General features: G+C 59.0%; 1 protein-coding gene across 1 annotated transcript in view; it reads left to right on the top strand.

Moving 5' to 3' along the window:
- The window catches only part of OSBP2 (oxysterol binding protein 2), a gene marked incomplete at its 5' end in the record, with an annotated part of 154,134 nt that overhangs the window by 88,017 nt on the left and 46,626 nt on the right, over positions 1-19,491 (top strand). Inside the window, one exon of the mRNA XM_082491425.1 lies at positions 13,323-13,573. Within this exon, the coding sequence (XP_082347551.1) occupies positions 13,323-13,573 (251 nt within the window). The remainder of the gene's footprint in view (positions 1-13,322; positions 13,574-19,491) is intronic.

The raw sequence follows: 19,491 nt of genomic DNA, 5'->3' as shown, positions 1-19,491 counted from the left end.
TGTCTGGGATTGCTGCGGCAGAGGTTGGCTTTGATGCTTACCTGTCCTCATGGACCTCCTCCACTCTACCTGGGGAGGAAAAAAAGTTTTTAACAAATAAGTGTGATATTTTTCATCCGTTTAGATACACGACTCCTCGACAGATGTGGGAGAAGGCAGGAGAAAGCGCACAAGAGGTGGGACTGAGAAGAAGGAGGTCGAGGGTGAAAAATTGCTCTTTATATAGTTTGCGGTTGGGTTGCGTCCTGTCCATCCCATCCCTGTCTCATCCCATGTTTCTTTTCACCATCCCCAAACCCAGCGAACGGGCTGTGATTCCCGGGCATCGGCTCCCGGTGGCAGCGGGAGGGAAACTGAGGCAGAGACTGGGACCCACCTCAAGCAGCTCAGCCAGGGGGACGGTTTCGGCGTGGGCGCGACGGAGCCGTGCTGGAGCCTCTCCTGTTTGTAGGAATGACTCCTCCGGCTCATCCATGGGGTTGCGTGTCGCGCTGCATTGCCCTGAGCATCCTCGGACCCGCGTGTTCCTTCCTGTCCTCCCGGCCAGGCGGGCTGGGGACCATCCGCTGCGGGACGGTGATTTGACAGCCAGTGATTTCTTTATTCCCTCGAGAGAGGGAAGGAGGAGGTAAGACTTTAGGGGAGATTAATTTATCCTGTGTCAGACGGCTAAAAGTCAGATGTCTGAGCGGGTCACGCGGGGCTGCCGCTCTCCGCAGAGGAGCGGGCAGCGGCTCCCGGGGCTGCTCCTGCCCGGCGGTGGGTCTGGCGTTCTGCCCCCCAAAATTAGGTGTAGATGTCAAAGGCGTCCTCCTTTCTAAGCGTTGCAGAGATGTTTGAGTCTCTTTTGAGCATCTCACGAGGAAAGGCTGAGGGACGTGGGGCTTTTTAGTCTGGAGAAAAGATGACTGATGGGGGGATCTTATTAATGCTTATAAATCCTTCAAGGGAGGGTGCCGGGGGGATGGGAACAGGCTTTTTCCAGTGGTGCCCAGTGACAGGACAAGAGGGAACGGGCACAAACGTGACCATGGGAAGTTCCATCTCAACCTGAGGAGGGACTTCTCTCCTGTGCGGGCGGCAGAGCACTGGCACAGCTGCCCAGAGAGGGGGTAGTCTCCCACTCTGGAGCCATTCCAAACCCGCCTGGACGTGTCCTGTGCCACTGCTGGAGGTGCCCCTGCTCTGGTGGGTGGTGGCACTGGGGGAGCTCCAGAGGGCCCTTCCCACCCTGACCAGTCTGGGATGCTGTGAGTGCTGGGTGCTCACAGTGACCTGAGGTGGTGACAGACACTGCCGTTTGTGAGAACCAAGCCTCGACTTCTTCTGGTAGAGATAGAGCTCAGTTTTTTTTTGTAGGAAGCAGTGTTAGCTGTGGTGACAATCATGTGCTGGTGGCCAGTGCCCTGGAAACAGCAGAAACAAGTTGGGTTGGATCAACTCCTAAAGACCACGAGGTGGAAGGAGAGCTTTGAGCCACCCGTTTCCGTAATCCCCTGAGCTACAGACCGGGTAGTTCTCCAGGGGACACACTTCAGATGATGAAGGGTTTCCCAGTAGCCCTCTGGTGACAACTATGGAGAGGAAGCTTGAAGCGAGGCAGGGCATGGGCTCTGCTGACTTTCTCCTCGGGAACTGTAGTCGCTGGGATGTTCCCGAATCTCGGCTGCTGCCTTACATGCTTATTGTAGCCCGTGTGCTCTGCCCGGGCTGGCTGCGGGCAGCCCACTGTCCCCAGATGGGCAAGAGCACGTCCCAGAGTCACTGCATGGAAGCGCGTGATAGAAAGGATGTCACACGCTGTGGCACTTCCATAGTAATGGGGAGAACGACCCCTGAATATGCTGCACTGGGAGAGCACGGCAGCGGAGGGTCTGTGCTCTCCTGGTTCTCGCTTTGCGAGAAGCTCGTTAGCACCGTGGGTGTTGTTAAAAGCACCGATGCTGCTCCACCGTTTGCCTTGTGATGGTGTACAAAGCTTGAGTGAACCTGCCAGTGCTGCTCCGAGGACCATCGGGAAGCCCATCTCCCAGCAGCATCAGGGCTTGCTGGTGCGCTGCTTGGACCTGGTGGAGCAGCGCCAGCGGAGGCCCCGGAGATGCTGGGAGGGCTGGAGCCCCTCTGCTGGGAGGACAGGCTGGGAGAATTGGGGGGGTTCAGCCTGGAGAAGAGAAGGCTTTGGGGAGACCTTAGAGCCCCTTCCAGTGCTTAAAGGGGCTCCAGGAAAGCTGGGGAGGGACTTTTTCCAAGGGCATGTAGTGATAGGATGAGGGATAACAGTTTTAAACTGGAAGAGGGGAGATTTAGATGAGATCTGAGGAAGAAATTTCTCACTGTGAGGGTGGTGAGCCCCTGGCGCAGGTTGCCCCGAGAAGCTGTGGCTGCCCCATCCCTGGAGGTGTTCAAGGCCAGGTTGGACGGGGCTTGGAGCAAGCTGGGCTGGTGGGAGGTGTCCCTACCCAGGGCAGGGGGTGGAACTGGATCATCAAGGTCCCTTCCAACCTAAACCGTTCTATGATTCTATGATTGTATGCTTCAGCATCCCCCAGGGAGGAGGACCAGGGTATTTTGGTGGAGACCAGCCACGGGCTCTCCTGTCCTGCGAAAAGGTGAGCAGTTTGGGCTGTGGATTGTGGAAGTGGGCAATGGTGGGGTTTCCCCAGTACTTGACGGCAGGTTTCACTGTGCATCGGCAGAGCGTCTTGCCAGGGTGTTGGTGGTGACTCCGGTGGGATGGGCAGGTTGCAGCTCACCTGGGAAAAGCGCTTTTCCCAGCCGATCCGGCTTAGCTCCGTGCTGATCCAGTGAGGAGAGTCATGGGATTTCTTGCGGCCAAAACTCTTGTTACGTGGTTGGTCTCGTCTTAAGCAGTGGGACTTTGTGGCTTTACCATTATCCCGCTTTGACGTGCAAGCAATGCATTGATGAGCTGATGTGGGTTTTGTTTGGAAGAAATGATGGAGTCTTTCCTTGCCCTGTCAGTTCTCATGCGCAGGAAGGACTTCCCCTGTGGGTGTGCAGCACAGCGCCGCAGCCTCGGCTCCCGGTGATGCCTGCGGTGCCACCCTGGCACGACGCATCCCCAGTGGAGATACGCGGGTGCAGCATCCAGTGCAGCTCCAGCGCCACCTGCGACCTCAGAACTTGAGATGGACTCTTTGTTGTGGCTCTGATGGCTTGCAGCTCCCGCCGTGCCCGCCTCCCTGAGCTTGACACCGACCTCGGTGGCCGGCTGGAGGAGGATGCGGCTGGAAGGGGAGGGATGTCCTGCAGGTGTTGCTGCGTGTCCAGAGCCTGGGAGTAAGACCTGGCGATGCTAACACGTATTGTGTGGTGGGGATGTGGTCTCCAGGAGTGGGTGAGATGAGCTGCAGGCACAAGCCAGGAGTACTGTGGACAGCCCGATGTCACTGAGCATCGCCTGCATCCTGCTCCGTGCCCGTTATCCTCACCCTCTGCAGCCTCTGCCCTTTCACGGGGCTGCTCGGAGACTGGTGGGTCCATTGAGCTCCTTTTTCAGTGCAACCCACGTTGCGTTCCAACAGGTGTAAGGAGCAGTCCGTGACTCTGGCCCTGTCTCTGTTGTTCCCCCTTCCTCTCACAGCGCTGGATGCTGAATTCATCCGCGGGTGGCTTGGCCACCTCTGCCTGCTGAGCGATCTGATGGAGGAACAAGCCGTAAACACATAGAAAGGTTTAGGTTAGAAGGGACCTTAAAGACCATACAGTTCCACCTCCCCCTGCCATGGGGAGGGACCATGCCTTGCTTCTGGTGGTGTGGTCATCTGGGCAACCCTAAGACAGCTTTTTCTAGGGACCTTGGGAACAACCACAGTGGCCTGGTGCTGCTAAGGGCAGCTCTGGTGACTCGGGTGCTTCAAAACTCAGCTCCCTGCTGGCAGACGCACAGTTCTGCAGTCAACTGGTTGCCCAGAGAAGCTGTGGCTGCCCCATCCCTGGAGGTGTTCAAGGCCAGGTTGGACGGGGCTTGGAGCAAGCTGGGCTGGTGGGAGATGTCCCTGCCCAGGGCAGGGGGGTGGAATGAGATGGTCTTCAAGGTCCCTTCCAACCCAAACCATTCTATGATTCTGTAATTCTTGCCGCTGATAGGGCAGCTGCCGAGATGCCCCATCTTCACTGCCGCGGTTGTTGGTGGCTTTGGGGGAAGCCGGGAATGCTGTCTTAATTAAAATCATCTGTGCTCCTTCTATCCCGTGATGGTTTTACCTGTGGACAGTGGTCAACGATCTCTTTTCCTGGTAGGTAGATGAAACCGTTTGGATGCAGAGGAGGGCTCGCAGCACGCGGTTTGCTTTCGGGCTGCGCGTGGCTCCCGGGTGGGCGCCGGGCGTTGCGGGGTGGCTCGGCTTCGCTCCACAATATCGACCCCGCGCTTTCGGCCCCCTCGGCTGCTCATTCCCTTTTCCTGCCAGCAGAAATCTCGGATTTCCTCTCCCGTGCGGGGCCGGCGGTGCCTCTGAGATGCTTCGTCGAAGCGGTGGGCGAGCGGCTCAGGGTTGCGGGAGGTCGGGGGAGAAGCTCAAGGTGATGGAGGAAGGTTGAGGAGTTTTGCTTAAAGCGAGGATTCTTGGAAAGGGGAACTTCTCCGCTCGCAGGGCGGAGAAGGAAGATGCGGGATGTGGGAGGAGAGCGTCTGTGCTGGACCTGGAGAGGAAGGTAAGCGGGGATTAATTAATTAATTGCTTGCCCTCGCTGTGATGCAATGCCGCGTAGCTGTGGTGCTTCGGGCTGGAGGTGTCCCAGATGGACTCCGGGTGCCGTTTGGGAATTTTAGAATAAAAGATGTAACGCTGAACCCTTCAATCCCTTTGTCTCCCCCTGCGCTATCCCCTTCCCCCTGAAGAGGCTCTTCCCGGCTCGGCTCCTCCGGGGGCAGCACCGAAACGACCCATCCATGAGCGACAGCACCCCTGGGTCGCTCCAGGTCTCTCTGATGATTTCGGGGTGGGTGTGCTGCGTGGCGATGCCTCTGGCGAGCACCGTTATCACTGGGTTTCCCCATGGGTTGCGATGCAAAGCACCGGCGCGTGGGAACTGCCTGCCACGCGCCTCCAGCCAGCAGCTTTTCCACCAGCTCCGGAGAAATTGCAAGCAATGGGAAATATTTAGCTGAGGGAAGTTTTAAAAGGCAGAAAACGGGGGCGTAAAGGGAGCTCCTGCCTTGGTGGCCTCCTCGGGAGGTGCTGCTCTGGGCGCTGAGGCTTCATGGTGCTCCCTGGGCTGAGAAACGAGCCCGGAGAGGCTTACGGCCGAGAGCTGCTGAGCCATTTTACATGGATTAAATGGCATCACAGCTCCAAAAATAATCATCCCAGTTTACCGCGAGGCTGGCTGTTCCTATAGCAACCGCTGCGTGCCCGTGCCCTACAAACGAAAATCACAACAGATTGCCTTTAAGTTGGCTCGCAAGTCAAAACAAAGTATGAGATGGGGACGGAAGGGACGCGCCGGTTTGGGGTGCGGAATACGAGCGCGCCTGTTCCCGGAGAGGAGGTTTATTAAAAGCTGCTGTTAATGGCGGGATGTGTCGTATTTGAGCCCGCGGTTGAGGATGTTTCCCTTGCGCGTCGCGAGCGGCAGGAAACGGGCATCGTAAAACAGCACCTGCGGCTGTAAAACCCTCCTGGAGCAGGAGGGAGAGGAGGGTTTCGCAGAGCTCGGGGGCGGTTATGTGGGTTACGGCGGTGCCGGGGGGTCGCTCCTGCTCTGCCGCGCTCGCCCGGTACTGCAGGCAGAGGGAAAAAGTGGTGTTTTGGGCTGGTGGCACCTTGCACCAGGCTCGGCCCCAAACCTCTGCCTCGGGGCCACCTCTAGCCCAGGCTCCCGGTGAGCATCGCCTCCGGAGACACCGGTACCCAGCGGTGATCCCTGCCCTGGGCAGCACGCCGTGGGTGCAAAGCGTGGCGGCAGGAGGGAGAGAGGGATGGATTCACATCGTTGGTGACCACCCGTGGGCACGGGGAGGTCTCCAGGTGACGTGGAGTTTGGGGAGGGCGGGAAGCCTTGAGGATGCCGTGAAAACCGGGCTGACTCATCCGAGGCCCGGGAGTGAGAACCGCTGTGCGATTTGTTGTCAAATATTTGCTGGTGGCTTTTCGTGTGTATTTTCTCGGGTCGCTTTTGTTCGCTGTAGCAGAGCGACATGAATTCTCGCTAAATGTCTGTCTTTCGTTATAAACCTGTCTGGTGTTGAGGAGCGGGGTGAGCCGAGGTGACGCTCGTGAGCCGGGGACGTGCTGCTCCCTGAGAGCATCCAGGAGCACCCGCGTCCCAGCACGGCTGGGGGGTCCCGGGCTGGGCATCCCCCCCCGCCAACCCACGGAAGGTTTGCTGCTTTAGGGAGGACCTTTTTTCTGTGGAGAGCAGATGGCGGAGCTGCTGCCGGCAGCATGGGCTGGCGCCCGGTGCGGAGAGGGACGAGGGGAAGGCAGGAGCACTGCCGTCCTCCTCCGCAGGAGATGGGGGGATCCATCGTGGAGCCCCTTCCCTCAGCCCCAGGACCTGCTGGGGGCTGCCCTGGAGGGCGGCGTGGTTGGAAACCGGGTGTTGAAATAGTATTTGTGTCCTTGAAGGATCTTCCCTGTATGAAGGGATGCCACCCTGGCTCCCGCGGAGCCTCTGAGCGTTTTGCTGGTGCCAGACGCCGCGTCCCCAGCCCACGCGGGTCCTGCCCCGCTGGGGGACGTTGGTTTGAGGTTTGATGTGATTTCGGAGGTGCTGGGAAGCAGCTTGAGCTTGGAGCTGAGGATCCAAAAGGGCCAAACTGGTGAAAGGTGTAAGGGCGGCATCCAGGGGGAACGAGCGCAGAGCATCTTCCGCCTCGGCAAGTCCTCACTGCCCCGGTTCTGGTTCCTCCTCATCCCCTTTTTGTGGGGGAAAACCCTCTTCAAAGCCATCGTGAAAACTCATTTTGGGTCGGGATGCGCTCACTGCACTGGGAGACTTCGCAGCAGGAGCGTGTGGGGCAGTGCCGGGGTGCGCGGGGGCTCCTCGCCATCGCCCTCGGCCAGTCCCTGCTCTGCCGGCTCTCAGGTCGCGGTGGGGCTGCGGTGGGGCCGCGGTGGGGCGGCGAGGGACACTGCGCTGCCCTGCCTCTGGTTTTTCATCTCAAGCTTTGCGAAGTTTACGGCAAAGCCTCGCAGCCGTCCCCGGTGTGCTGTGTCCACACCGGGTCTCGCTGAGGAACAGCTTTGCCCTCGACAGGTCTTTTGCTGAGTTGAACCTATTGGCCATCACCGTGGATGGAAAAAAATAGTTGGGAGTTACGTTTTCCCTCTCCTGAGCTCCCATGTATTTAGGATTATAAGTTTCTCTGGTTTCCGAGAGGGTTTGTGATCTTAAATCGCAGCGATTAGGGAAAGCCCCGGCTCGGGAGGCTGCTGAGGTGCTGAGCGGTGTGAGTTTGCTGCCTTGGCTTCTGCACGTCGCCTGCGGTCTTTGCCCTTGGGCGAGGAGCCCCGGCCGGAGGCTCTGGGGGTATTTCCTGACCTTTCGGGGTGTTTTTACCGGCCTTAGCGAAGCAAACTCCACGTGATTTCCTGGCTGAGTTGGTACAGAGGAAGGAGCCCCAACGCCGTGGCGTTTGGCCGTGCTCCAAGCGAAGACCTCCGGGCGATGGCTTGCGGCTGCTTCACCTTTCTGGATGAGTGAATCCTTTATCTTCCGCAATAAGAGTAACCGTTGCCGCTCCTCTCTCCTCCGGCACTTTACAAATAATCCTCAGCAGTAACTTTAGGAGTTGGTGGGTCTCGTGTTGCCGCAGCAAAGCGGCTTCCCCAGGACCGTCCTCCCCGAGATGGGCAAACGAGGGGTTGTCCGGACCTTGGACATCCCTGTCCCCACCATCCCGCCTGTGCTCCAGGGACAAGCAGGAACGCTTCCGTTGCGGTGGTTGTCCTGGTGGTGGTACCAAGACACCAGCGGGAAGGGTGGAGGGGGATGGCGTGGCAGCAGGGCTCCTCCGCTCGGATTTGGGGCTGCTCTTACCCACGCGCCGTTGGAGCGAAGCTGGTGCGGATCCGAGAGGCTGCCGGTTGCTTGAGGGAAAGAGTTGGAGGACGCCGGTGTCTCCGGTGAGCGCTGTGTGTGGAGCGAGTGCGGCAGGACGGGGCGGAGGAAACATGAGGGTAATTTAAGAAATCATAAGAAGCGCACGCGCTGCTCTTCTGCTCCTGATGGTGGTCCCCGCGGGGCTGCGGTTTGCTTTTTTCCTGACCTTTTTAGGATGCTTTTCCCAGGTGAAGCCGAGACCTCGTTCAGCCTCCTGGAGCCAGGATTTCACAAATAACCATCCTTACAGTCAAAAATACCTCCAGGGAGCGAAGTGAGGGCCTGGGAGCTTGCAGGGACTCGGCCGATCCTGCTGGTGCTGCGAGGGCGGTGAGGAGCGGAGTATTTCCGCGCTGGGAGGTGTTCCGGCATTGACTGCGGGATGGAAACCTGTCTTCAGAGCTGCTGTGTCCGTGCTTCGCCCTGGTGGGGTGGCAGTGAGGTCGTTTGGGTGCTTTGTGTGCTGGTTTGTGCTTTAACTTGCTCCGGTTTGACTGCAGCTGTGCCATTGCATTTCCTTCTTCCTTAGCTTTGATTCGAGATAATTACAGCAAATTATGTTGCTTGAAATATCTGTATTCCACCGTGAGTCACAGAAGCATGAGGTGGTCCAGGTCTCTGCGTGTCCTGGGCTCTGGGGCCGTCGGTGCGGAGGCGGTGCCGGTTACGGGGATGTGCTTAGCAGGGGTGGGAGGTGTAATGAGTTTTCCGTTCTCTGCAGGGGGTGTGCTTTTGCTGCCGAGACAGCGCCGCGTGTCGCTCCCCTGTGGGTACGCCACGACCCTCTAGCCTTAAGGTCCCGTTTGAGGTCTGCAGCCTCAGCAGAGGCTCTGCCACTCTCTTCCTCCACGCGCACAGGCGGGGGTCCCGCTGCCCACCCCACCAGCGCCCCGGTATGGCCGTGGCCCCGCTTTGGGGCAGACGGGGGAGCCGGTGGGGGCTCAGCTCAGGAAACTCAGCCTGCCGGAGCAGCGGCACCATCGGTGTGGTCTGACCCAGGTGCCTTCCCCCCTTTTTTTTTCCTGGGCTTTGAGGCGTTTATGTAATTCTGCACAGCGATTAAAAAAAAAAAAAAAAAAAGGGTCAGGCTTGCGTTCGTGCCTCCCGCCTCGCGCTCAGCACACAGGCAGGGATCGTTACCGCGGCTGCGATAAACGGGCAGGAAATAACGTCCTGGTAAAGGATGGAGCCTGTCCGTCACCGTGCGGTGCCGTCCCTGTGCCGGAGCGTTTTAACGATGGGTAAAATCCCCAGGTTGTGATCTGGGAGGAGGAGGGATATGGGGGTTAAGTGCTGCCTGGGGACAGAGAGATCCCGTCTCCTTCTTGGCGTAATTTTTGCAGTCTTTGTAAATCGACAAAATTATCTTTGGGAAGTGTTACTGCTGTCTGCAAGCAGAAAAATCCCAAATTTGGTTACGTCCCCTTGAGTCCCACAGAGGTAACACAGTGCGTTTTGGCAGTCAGTGGTGATGGTTGCCTGGCTGGTGTCTGGGGCGAAAACCAAGCTGGCGTGGCTGACTTCTGCTGCGGGTAGTTTTGTAAAGCGTTATGATGTGTTATAAATTGGCCATTAAAGACTGGACTCGTTAGCGATCAGGTCCCGGATGCTATGGAGAGATGGTTCCCATCGGTTCCCATCACCTGGAGAGCGCCGGGGGCTCTTGGGCTGGAACTGGGGGGCTCTGCCCGGGCTGAGCTGTGTAAATGCCATCACCATCCCGTGCCCACCCCGCGTGGGCTGCCTGGGGATCGGTGCCGGTGGGCGCGCGGTGCAGTGGGACGAGGCGGGGGACCTGCCGGACCAGCACACGTGGACCTTGCGGCTCCGGAGGACCAGGTTAGCGGTCTCATCAGCGGCGGCGGACGGAGCCCTGCAGGGTGGGAGCTGCGTTGCTGGGCAGTAGCTCCGGTGAAGTTGAGATGGGCTAGATGAGGTGACAGAGAGGTGGATTGAGAGTTGGCTGCGGGACAGAACTCAGAGGGTCGTGATCAGCGGCACAGAGTCTCGTTGGAGGCCTGTAACCAGTGGTGTCCCCCAGGGGTCAATACTCGGTCCAATTTTGTTTAATATATTCATTAATGACCTGGATGAGGGGACAGAGTGTATCCCCAGCAAGTTTGCTGATGATACCAAACTGGGAGGGGTGGCTGACACCCCAGAGGGCCGTGCTGCCATCCAGCGTGACCTGGACAGGCTGGAGAGCTGGGCAGAGAAGAACCTAATGAGGTTCAACAAAAGCAAGTGTAAGGTCCTGTGCCTGTGGAGGAAGAATGTAAAACACCAGTATAGGTTAGGGGCGGACCTGCTGGGAAGTAGCTTGGAGGTGGTGGTAGACAGTAAATTATCCATGGCCCAGCAATGTGCCCTTGTTGCCAAAAAGGCCAATGGCATCCTGGGCTGCATAGGGAAGAGTGTGGCCAGTAGGTCGAGGGAGGTCATTCTCCCCCTCTACTCGGCACTGGTGAGGCCACAACTGGAATACTGTGTCCAGTTCTGGGCTCCCCAGTTCAAGAGGGACAGGGAACTGCTGGAGCGAGTCCAGTGAAGGGCAACTAAGATGATTAAGGGCTTGGAGCACCTCCCTTATGAGGAAAGGCTGAGAGAGCTGGGACTCTTTAGCCTGGAGAAGAGAAGGCTGAGGGGAGACCTTATTATGGCGTACAAGTATCTAAAGGGTGGGCTGAAGGAGGATGGAGCCAGGCTCTTTTCAATGGTTCCCAGTGACAGGATGAGGGGCAATGGGCACAAGTTGGAACACAGGAAGTTCCGTTCAAATACACGGAAACACTTCTTTGCGGTTCGGGTGGCAGAGCACTGGCACAGGCTGCCCAGGGAGGGGGGGAGTCCCCTTCTCTGGAGATTTTCAAGACCCGCCTGGATGCAGTCCTGAGGGATGTGCTCCGGGCAATCCTGCTTTGGCAGGGGAGTTGGGCAGGATGATCTCTAGAGATCCCTTCCAACTTTGAAAACTCCGTGATTCCGTGAAAGCTCGTCCTGTATTTGATGGCGAAGGAGAGATGCGTGGGAGACTGTGAAAGGAGATGGATTCAAGCCGGAGACTGCCCTGGAAAGCCTCCGGGAGACGGCTCGGAGCAGCAGCAGCACTGTACCTCTCCCGGAGAGCATCCGCCACAGGGTACAGCGTGCTCTGTCCTTGGGACGTGCCGGCTGAGGACAGGTACAAAGACGGTATTCAGAGCTCGGGGGGATGTGTGTACTCTGCCAGTGACCCGCAGTGCCTTTGCGCGCCCCGGGATGAAGGGCACCGTGGAAAGACTTAAAAGAGAAAGCGGACCTTAGGGAGGCTTTGGTTACTTTCCTTACTGGTGGAAAAGTGGCTCAAGTTTTTCTGCTAGATCTTCGGCAGTTGGCACGTCCGAGGTGCCTGCGGGGTAAGCCCGAGCCTGTGCCGTGGTACCTCTGTGCGCCCACATGGGATAGAGACCTACAAATTATAGAATTAGAGAATCACAGAATGTTAGAGTTGGAAGGGACCTTGAGGATTATCTCGTTCCACCCCCCTGCCCTGGGCAGGGACACCTCCCCCCAGCCCAGGTTGCTCCCAGCCCGGTCCAACCTGGCCTTGAGCACCTCCAGGGAAGGGGCACCCACAGCTTCTCTGGGCACCCTGCGCCAGGGGCTCACCACCCTCACAAAAGAGAATTTCTTTCTCATATCTCATCTAAATCTCCCCTCTTCCAGTTTGAAGCCATTCCCCCTCATCCTATTACTACATCCCTCGTAAAAAGTCCCTCCCCAGCTCTCCTGGAGCCCCTTTAGGGACTGGAAGGGGCTCTGAGGTCTCCCCGGAGCCTTCTCTTCTCCAGGCTGAACCCCCCCACCTCTCCCAGCCTCTCCTCCCAGCAGAGGGGCTCCAGCCCTCCCAGCATCTCCGGGGCCTCCTCCGGCCCCGCTCCAACAGCTCCGTGTCCTTCCTACGTGGGGGGCTCCAGAGCTGGAGCTTTTATATTATCGGGATTGCTCTGGCTCTTGCCTTAGAAACACCACTTCCGTACTCCTAAACGAAGGGCGCTCTGTCCCTCGTTTTCCTTAGCTGGCCCAACAGCAGCGGAATTGGGATGAGTGATGGCTGAACATCACTCTCAACATCTACAGCGTTTTGAAAGGTCTTATAAACAAGCCCGGAATAAAACCCCGATTCCCCTCTATCGGTGAAGTACGGGCTTTTCTCCTTTCCTTCCAGCCCAGAAAGGTGACGTGCTGCACCCCCGTGACACTGGAGGCGTCCCCGAGGTCCATACGTTGCAGCGTCGCGGCATCTCTGAGCCTGGCTGGGTTGGGGGATGTCCTTATCCCTCCGGGCTCCCCCAGCCCGGGCAGAGAAGCCACAGGCGAGTTTTGCTGGTCCCCATCTCTTCTAAATCCAGAAAGAGATGATTGCGGGATGGGAAATGAAGGGGCTGCTCCCTGCTCTGCCGCCTCAGTGGGTTTTTGGCTGCACCCGGAGAAACCTCGGCTGAACTTGGAACATAAGGATGGGGCGCAGGACCTGCTCTGCTCCCGCTTTTTGTGTTCGCTTTGGGCGATGCCACCTCTCGGAGTTGCTCATCGCCTCCGCCTGTCCCGGGGGAGCGGGGGGATGATCTGAAGAAATGCTGCGTTATACTCGCTACTCGGTTTTGCGTTGGTTTTCTGGTTTTAAGTCCCCCAAGTGTTCTGGAGTTGCAGGAATAACCATTTTTATGATGAGATGCTGATCATGGAGTTTTCTGCCCTCTGAAGGCGTGATAATGGTTTTGGGTGAAGGCTGTTACTCTCCCCTGTGTCTTTGCGACCTTTCCCTTGGGTGAAATAGCTTATCCTGCCCAAAGCAGAGCTCGCAGAGCCCCCGCGAGGTTCGGTCCCGGTGCAGGGCGCGTTGACACTGTGCCTGGTTCCCGTGGCCGTGCGGGGAAAGGGGAGGTTTGGCACGTGGCCCTTCCCGGTGGCACCAGCACACCACTCCCCGTGCCACTCCCCCATCACCCAGCCCTGAACCAAATCCCGGTGACAGCCACGGGAGCCCTCCGGATGCCTCCTTGGGGTTCTGGGTGACATCCCGCGTCGCTTCTCCCCACCGCGCTCCACTCCCGCAGGGGGACGACACACGGTGGCCGCGACCCCCGTCCCTGGCAGAGCTGCCTGCACGCGGGAGGAGGCAGGAGGTCCTCCTGCCCACCGCGCCGGCGGGTTAGTACGGTCCGGGGGTAACCATGGAAACTGTTTTTTCTCCATCCCTCCCTTTGCAGATGACTCGGGCGACGAGGAGCCCGCCTCGCAGTCAGACAAGAGCGAGCTGCACGGCACGTTGAAAACCCTCTCGAGTAAACTGGAGGATCTGAGCACTTGCAATGACCTGATCGCGAAGCACGGGGCGGCCCTGCAGCGCTCGCTCAGCGAGCTGGAGAACCTCAAGCTGCCGGCCGAGAGCGGCGAGAAGATCAAGGCGGTGAACGAACGAGCCACGCTCTTCCGCATCACCTCCAATGCTATGATCAACGTAAGTGCTGCCGGCCGGAGCCGCCGCGGCGGCGTGGAGGCAGAAGGAGAAGCGTTTCCCTCCTCCTCTTCCTCCGTCGTCCTTCTTCCCTCCGGCACGGCTCCCTTTTCTCCCCGTTCGCCGGCTTTCTGCAAGAGCTGTGAGTCGGCGCGGGGCTCGGGCACGGCCGGGGAGCTCAGCGCCGCGGCGAGGGGATGGGATTTGGGAAGGCACAGCCCAGGGAGCACGTACGGGTGCGGGTAACCCTCCGAGACAGGGGTCTGCTGCGTCCGTACAGCACGGTTTCTGGGGAGGCTGCTCCAAAAGAGGACATTTTGCGCGTAAAGCTGGGGGAAGGAGAGGTTTTGGGGGGTGAAGCAGAGATTTTGGGGGGTGAAGCAGAGGTTTGGGGGGTGAAGCAGAGGTTTTTGGGGGTGAAGCAGAGGTTTTTGGGGGTGAAGCAGAGGTTTTTGGGGGTGAAGCAGAGATTTTGGGGGGTGAAGCAGAGGTTTTCGGGGGTGAAGCAGAGATTTTGGGGGGTGAAGCAGAGGTTTTGGGGGGTGAAGCAGAGGTTTGGGGGGTGAAGCAGAGATTTTTGGGGGTGAAGCAGAGATATTTGGGGGTGAAGCAGAGGTTTTTGGGGGTGAAGCAGAGGTTTTTGGGGGTGAAGCAGAGATTTTGGGGGGTGAAGCAGAGGTTTTCGGGGGTGAAGCAGAGATTTTTGGGGGTGAAGCAGAGGTTTTGGGGGGTGAAGCAGAGATTTTGGGGGGTAAAGCAGATGTTTGGGGGGTGAAGAAGAGATTTTGGGGGGTAAAGCAGAGTTTTGGGGGGTGAAGAAGAGATTTTGGGGGGTAAAGCAGAGGTTTTGGGAGGTGAAGCAGAGGTTTTGGGGTGCAAAGGGGCTTTCAGCTGTTCCTGGGGGTGCCTTTCTGGCTGGCACGGCGCTTTGCAGCCCGTTGCCCCTTGCAGACCCACATCCCCCCCATCGCTCGCATCTTCCTCGACTTCCATGAAGCTGCCCTTGTTTTACACGACCCGGGGAGGGGGGTGGGGGGGGATTTAACCCCCTCGGGGTGCTCGAGCTGCCTCGTGCCGGCTGTGCTCTGCCAGACGGGTTGGTTGGAGGTCGGGAAGCGCGTGCGGGCACCGGCGCTGCTCCCTGCCTTGTGCAGCATGACGATGCTTTCTGATTATTTTTTTGGACAGCTTCTCTTTGGGGTGGGGATCTGCCTCCGTGGCAGTGAGACTCCCCTTCCTGGGGAGCCTCCTTCTCCCTGGGGAGTCTTATTTTCCCTTTGGGAAAGGGAAGGGAGAGTAAAACTAAATATAATACAAACCAACAAAAACCAAAAAACCAAAAAACCAACCAACCCAAAAGCCTAACAGAGCTGGAATAATGTATGAAGGCAGAGCTCGGGGAATTGTGAATGGAGCAGCGCTGTCGCCGTGCTGTCCCAGCCCTGAGCAAAAGCAGGTGGTGCGTTGGATTAATGGGGGCTTTTAAAAAAGAATCGGAATCCACAGCGGGAGCTGGAGGGCACTCAGGAGCCCCGCGGTCGCAGCATCCTCTCCGTCCCCTCTCCCAGGATTTTGTAGTTGGGGGGTGGGGGGAAAGGGTTTCCTGAGACAGCATCGCGTGTTTTGGAGCACTTTTGGGGGTGCCTGTGCAGCGCTCTCCCTGCCGAGAGTTTCTCCCAAGTTTTTGGAGCGGGGATGGGCAGCGTGTCGTCGGCGACGACGGAGCGCTCGGCGCTGCCGAGGGTTGCGGTTAGGCGGCAGACCAGCGATGGGATACTGGCAGGGAATTGCCAGGGGAGGCGGGGGGAGAAGATTTGAAGATTTCTCCAGCAGCCTTTTGGGAAGGGGTGAGCGGAGCAGTATTTGTGGTGTCCAGCCCAGACAGGAGGAGGTTGTGGTGATAAAAGCTTGAGCGAGGCTGTCTGTACGGTGAGAAATGGCACAAAAACTGTTGCGCGAGGGGGGGAATAAACGGTAGAAACGTGGTTTGTCCAAAACACGGAGCAGGTAAGAGGGAGCGGGGAGGGGGCGAGGCATGTGTTTTCAGGTGGATGTCAAAGATGTGGTTTTAACAGCATCTTTTTGTACTTCGGTTCGTGGCTGAGCGTCTCGAGGAGGTGTCCGAAGGGGAAAAGCTGTAACGTGGGAGGAGGAGGTTGGGGTGATGCTTGCAGCTCTCCCAGCTTGCTGCTGAGCCCGTCGTTTCGGGATGAGGGTGACGGAGCTGTGGGTAGGGGGACAGTGACCCCCACAAAGCAGTGACGCTTTTTTGGGGGGGCGGTTAGAAAGGCAGGAGGAGGGGGAGCAGGGCAGGGTGGAGAGAGCCAGGAGGGAGCGGGACCGACAGCCCCTCCAACCCCATCACAGTGGGCTGGTGCTCACAGCCATGCCGTCACCTTTTCTTCCACCAATTTCTTTTTGCGCCTCGATTTATCTTTTTTTAACACGGGGTGATGCCTTCCGCGAGCTGCTGCGCACACCCTGGCCGGGGTGTCTCTCTCCTGGGGTGGGGGGGTGGCTCTGTGCAGCACAAAATTCCTGAAATCTGTGTTGAAACATGAAACATCGCTACGGGGAAGCCCAGGGAGTCAAGCCGTCCCCTGGCAGTGGGTTAAAATCCACCCTGCTCCTGCCCACCTCGATCCCGACAGGCTTCTCAGGGCCACGCATCCCATGGGAGCACAGGGTGCTTTTGATGGGCCGGTAGATCCTTGCCGGAGAAATTAAACCGCCCTTACCTGCCGGCTTTTTCCCAGAGAGGTCCCAGCCAGCAGCGACGAGCTGGTGCTGGCGTGTGGATGCTCCACGTCCACGCTCTGCCCCGACCCCAGCACCAAACCTCGCTGATCCGCTCCCGGCCGGAGCGGCCGAATCCTGCCTCCCGGGGCATCGCCGCTATTTTTGGTGGCTTTTGCAGGAGACGCTGTGGCTCGCACCCACGGCTTGGCTGGCTGGCGATGGCGGCATGCAGCGCTACTTGGTCGTCGCTAAGATCGCGCCGTGTTTGCTTCATTTTTGATCGCACCCCTGAGCAATTTAGGGGGTTCAGACCCATGAGCCGCCCACTGACGGACCCCTGGGCCCCTGCCGTATTCCCAAGCAGTGCTGGGCTCATGGGAGTAGCTCTGGGCTCTGCCCGTGGCTCCTGCTCCTGGCTGGGACCTGTGTGGCCAGTGTGTCCTGGCCAGCGGGCAGGGGACAGGGACAGGCTGGGCTTTGCCTGCAGTGGGAAGGGATGGATGTTGTGGGGCGGGAAGGGATGGATGTTGTGGGGCGGGAAGGGATGGATGTTGTGGGGTGGGGAGGGACAGATGCTGCGGGGCAGGAAGGGATGGATACTCCGAGGCAGGAAGGGATGGATGCTTTGGGGTGGGAAGGGATGGATGCTCCGGGGCGGGAAGGGATGGATGCTCCGAGGCGGGAAGGGATGGATCCTCTGGGGCGGGAAGGGATGGATGTTGTGGGGCAGGAAGGGATGGATGTTTTGGGGCAGGAAGGGATGGATGTTTTGGGGCAGGAAGGGATGGATGTTGTGGGGTGGGGAGGGACAGATGCTGCGGGGCAGGAAGGGATGGATACTCCGAGGCAGGAAGGGATGGATGCTTTGGGGTGGGAAGGGATGGATGCTCCGGGGCGGGAAGGGATGGATGCTCCAAGGTGGGAAGGGATGGATGCTCCAAGGTGGGAAGGGATGGATGCTCCATGGTGGGAAGGGACGGATGCTGTGGGGCAGGAAGGGACAGATGCTGTGGGGCGGGAAGGGACAGATGCTGTGGGGCAGGAAGGGACAGATGCTGTGGGGCAGGAAGGGACAGATGCTGTGGGGCAGGAAGGGATGGATGCTGTGGGGCGGGAAGGGATGGATGCTCCGAGGCGGGAAGGGACAGATGCTCCGAGGCGGGAAGGGATGGATGCTGTGGGGCGGGAAGGGATGGATGCTGTGGGGCGGGAAGGGATGGATGCTGTGGGGCGGGAAGGGATGGATGCTGTGGGGCGGGAAGGGATGGATGCTCCGAGGCGGGAAGGGATGGATGTTGTGGGGCAGGAAGGGATGGATGTTGTGGGGCAGGAAGGGATGGATGTTGTGGGGCAGGAAGGGATGGATGTTGTGGGGCAGGAAGGGATGGATGTTGTGGGGCAAGAAGGGATTGATGCTCCAGGGCGGGAAGGGATGGATGCTGTGGGGCAGGAAGGGATGGATGCTCTGGGGCGGGAAGGGATGGATGCCGTGGGGCGGGAAGGGGTGGCTGCTCCGTGGCCAGCCCTTGCGGTTTCCGTCCATCCGCCTGTGATCCGATTATGTAAATGTTGCCGGAGCCGCGGGGAGCGGCAGCGAGCAAGTAGAAATAAATAAATACACATGTAAATGAAAGAGCTTTGCTGCGAAGGTGACCTCCTCGCTGTGCGCTCCAGGGGTCTGCCTCGGCTGACTCCTGGAGCTTCTCCGGTCATCGGGAGGAGAAAGCGGCTCAGCTGCTCCGGGGCAAGTGATGCTGGGGATGGCGGAGGCAGATTCGGGCAGAGGCGGAGCGGGATGTGCCGGATCTTTGCGTTACAGGTGGGGATCTAAACGTGGAGGGAGTGACTGTTGCAGGGCTTAAATTTACGCCCAGCCCTCTGGGAGCCACTCGTTCGCTCCGCTTCCGTCTGAACTCGGAAATCTCATGTAACATCACTCCAGGGGAGACTCAGGGCAGAGCCGGGACCGAGACGCCCCGTGTCAGTGGGGCTGTGAAGAGCGACGAGGAGGAGACGCGGAAAAGCAAGTCGCAATCTGCTGTGGGGGAGGAGTGGGAGGTATGTGAAAATAAGAAGCAACAAATTAAAGGGATAATTAGTGGCACGGAGATGAAGAGTGCTGTGCTGAGTTGCGTAGACTCGTCCGAGGAGCAGGGAGAGCTCCCGTCTCATAATTTAGCAGCAGACAGCAGGCAGGACGCGCCGAGGAAGCCGGTTTGGGCGTCAGGAAGAGCTCGCAGGGCTGTGGGTGGCGCTGGAAATAGGTTTTTAATGGGAATGGGGTTCGCTACGGCGATGCCTGGAGGCGGCCAAACTGCCTGCGAGTGCGCGATGGCTGCGCTCTTCTTTTGGGTACCTTGGTGCTTCCTTAAGGGCATGGAGAGCCGCGGGGCTTGGCCGTGCGTCGCTCCGGGGTTAGTGTGCATTTTTCCTCGAGGGTGATGAGGAGCAGGGGTGGAGGAAGGCTCTGCCGGGCCAGCGCAGCCCGTGCAAGGAGGGCTGAGAGGCAGCCGGGGCAGGGACGTGGTGCTGGGTGGGAGATGCTGAGCGGGTGAGATTTCGTGGGGAGAGAGTCCTGTGTGGGCTGGCGGGGAGCAGGCGGTCCTGGGGACCCGCAGGACTCCACATCTGCCCTTGCGAGTGGCCACCGCGCTGGTGGCCGCCCAAGCACGTCGCGCGGAGGATGCCGGCACCCGCTTCGAGGCGGACTGACTTCCCCCCGTGGGTCTGAGAGCACCGACACGCCGAGACGTCGGCAAAGAGCATCTTTCAACCCTCGGAACCTGCAGGGAGGGTTTTTAAGCGTGCGAAACGCAGTGCTCGCACCAGAGGTGAGATGGATAACGATATGTGCTGCTCCTCCCCTGGGGAAGGTGGCCGGGGGCTGTTCATTTTGGTCTCTTGGGGATGTCCGGCTGCACCCTCCGGCCCCAGCGGCGTTTCTCTCAGCTCAGCAGCTCTTACCGGGTGGCCCCGTGCCACGCGCCGGTGCCTCGAGGAGTGGCCGAGCTCTCCCCGCAGCCGCGCTCGGCTCCTGGAGACTCCGAGTGGCATCTGCCCGGTGGAGGTGTCCGCCAGTGGGCACCATGGGTGGGTTTGCGGCGCGGAGGGTCCGAGGGCTTGAGTTGGGGGGTTCCAGCTGCTCAGACGGTTTATTTGGAGACTTCCCGGGTGAAAGATGT

Source organism: Vanellus vanellus (genome assembly GCF_965231255.1).
Source record: "Vanellus vanellus genome assembly, chromosome: 16".
NCBI classification, from domain to species: domain Eukaryota; kingdom Metazoa; phylum Chordata; class Aves; order Charadriiformes; family Charadriidae; genus Vanellus; species Vanellus vanellus.
Note: the sequence above shows the minus strand (reverse complement) of the source record. Positions and strands in the feature narration are given on the sequence as shown.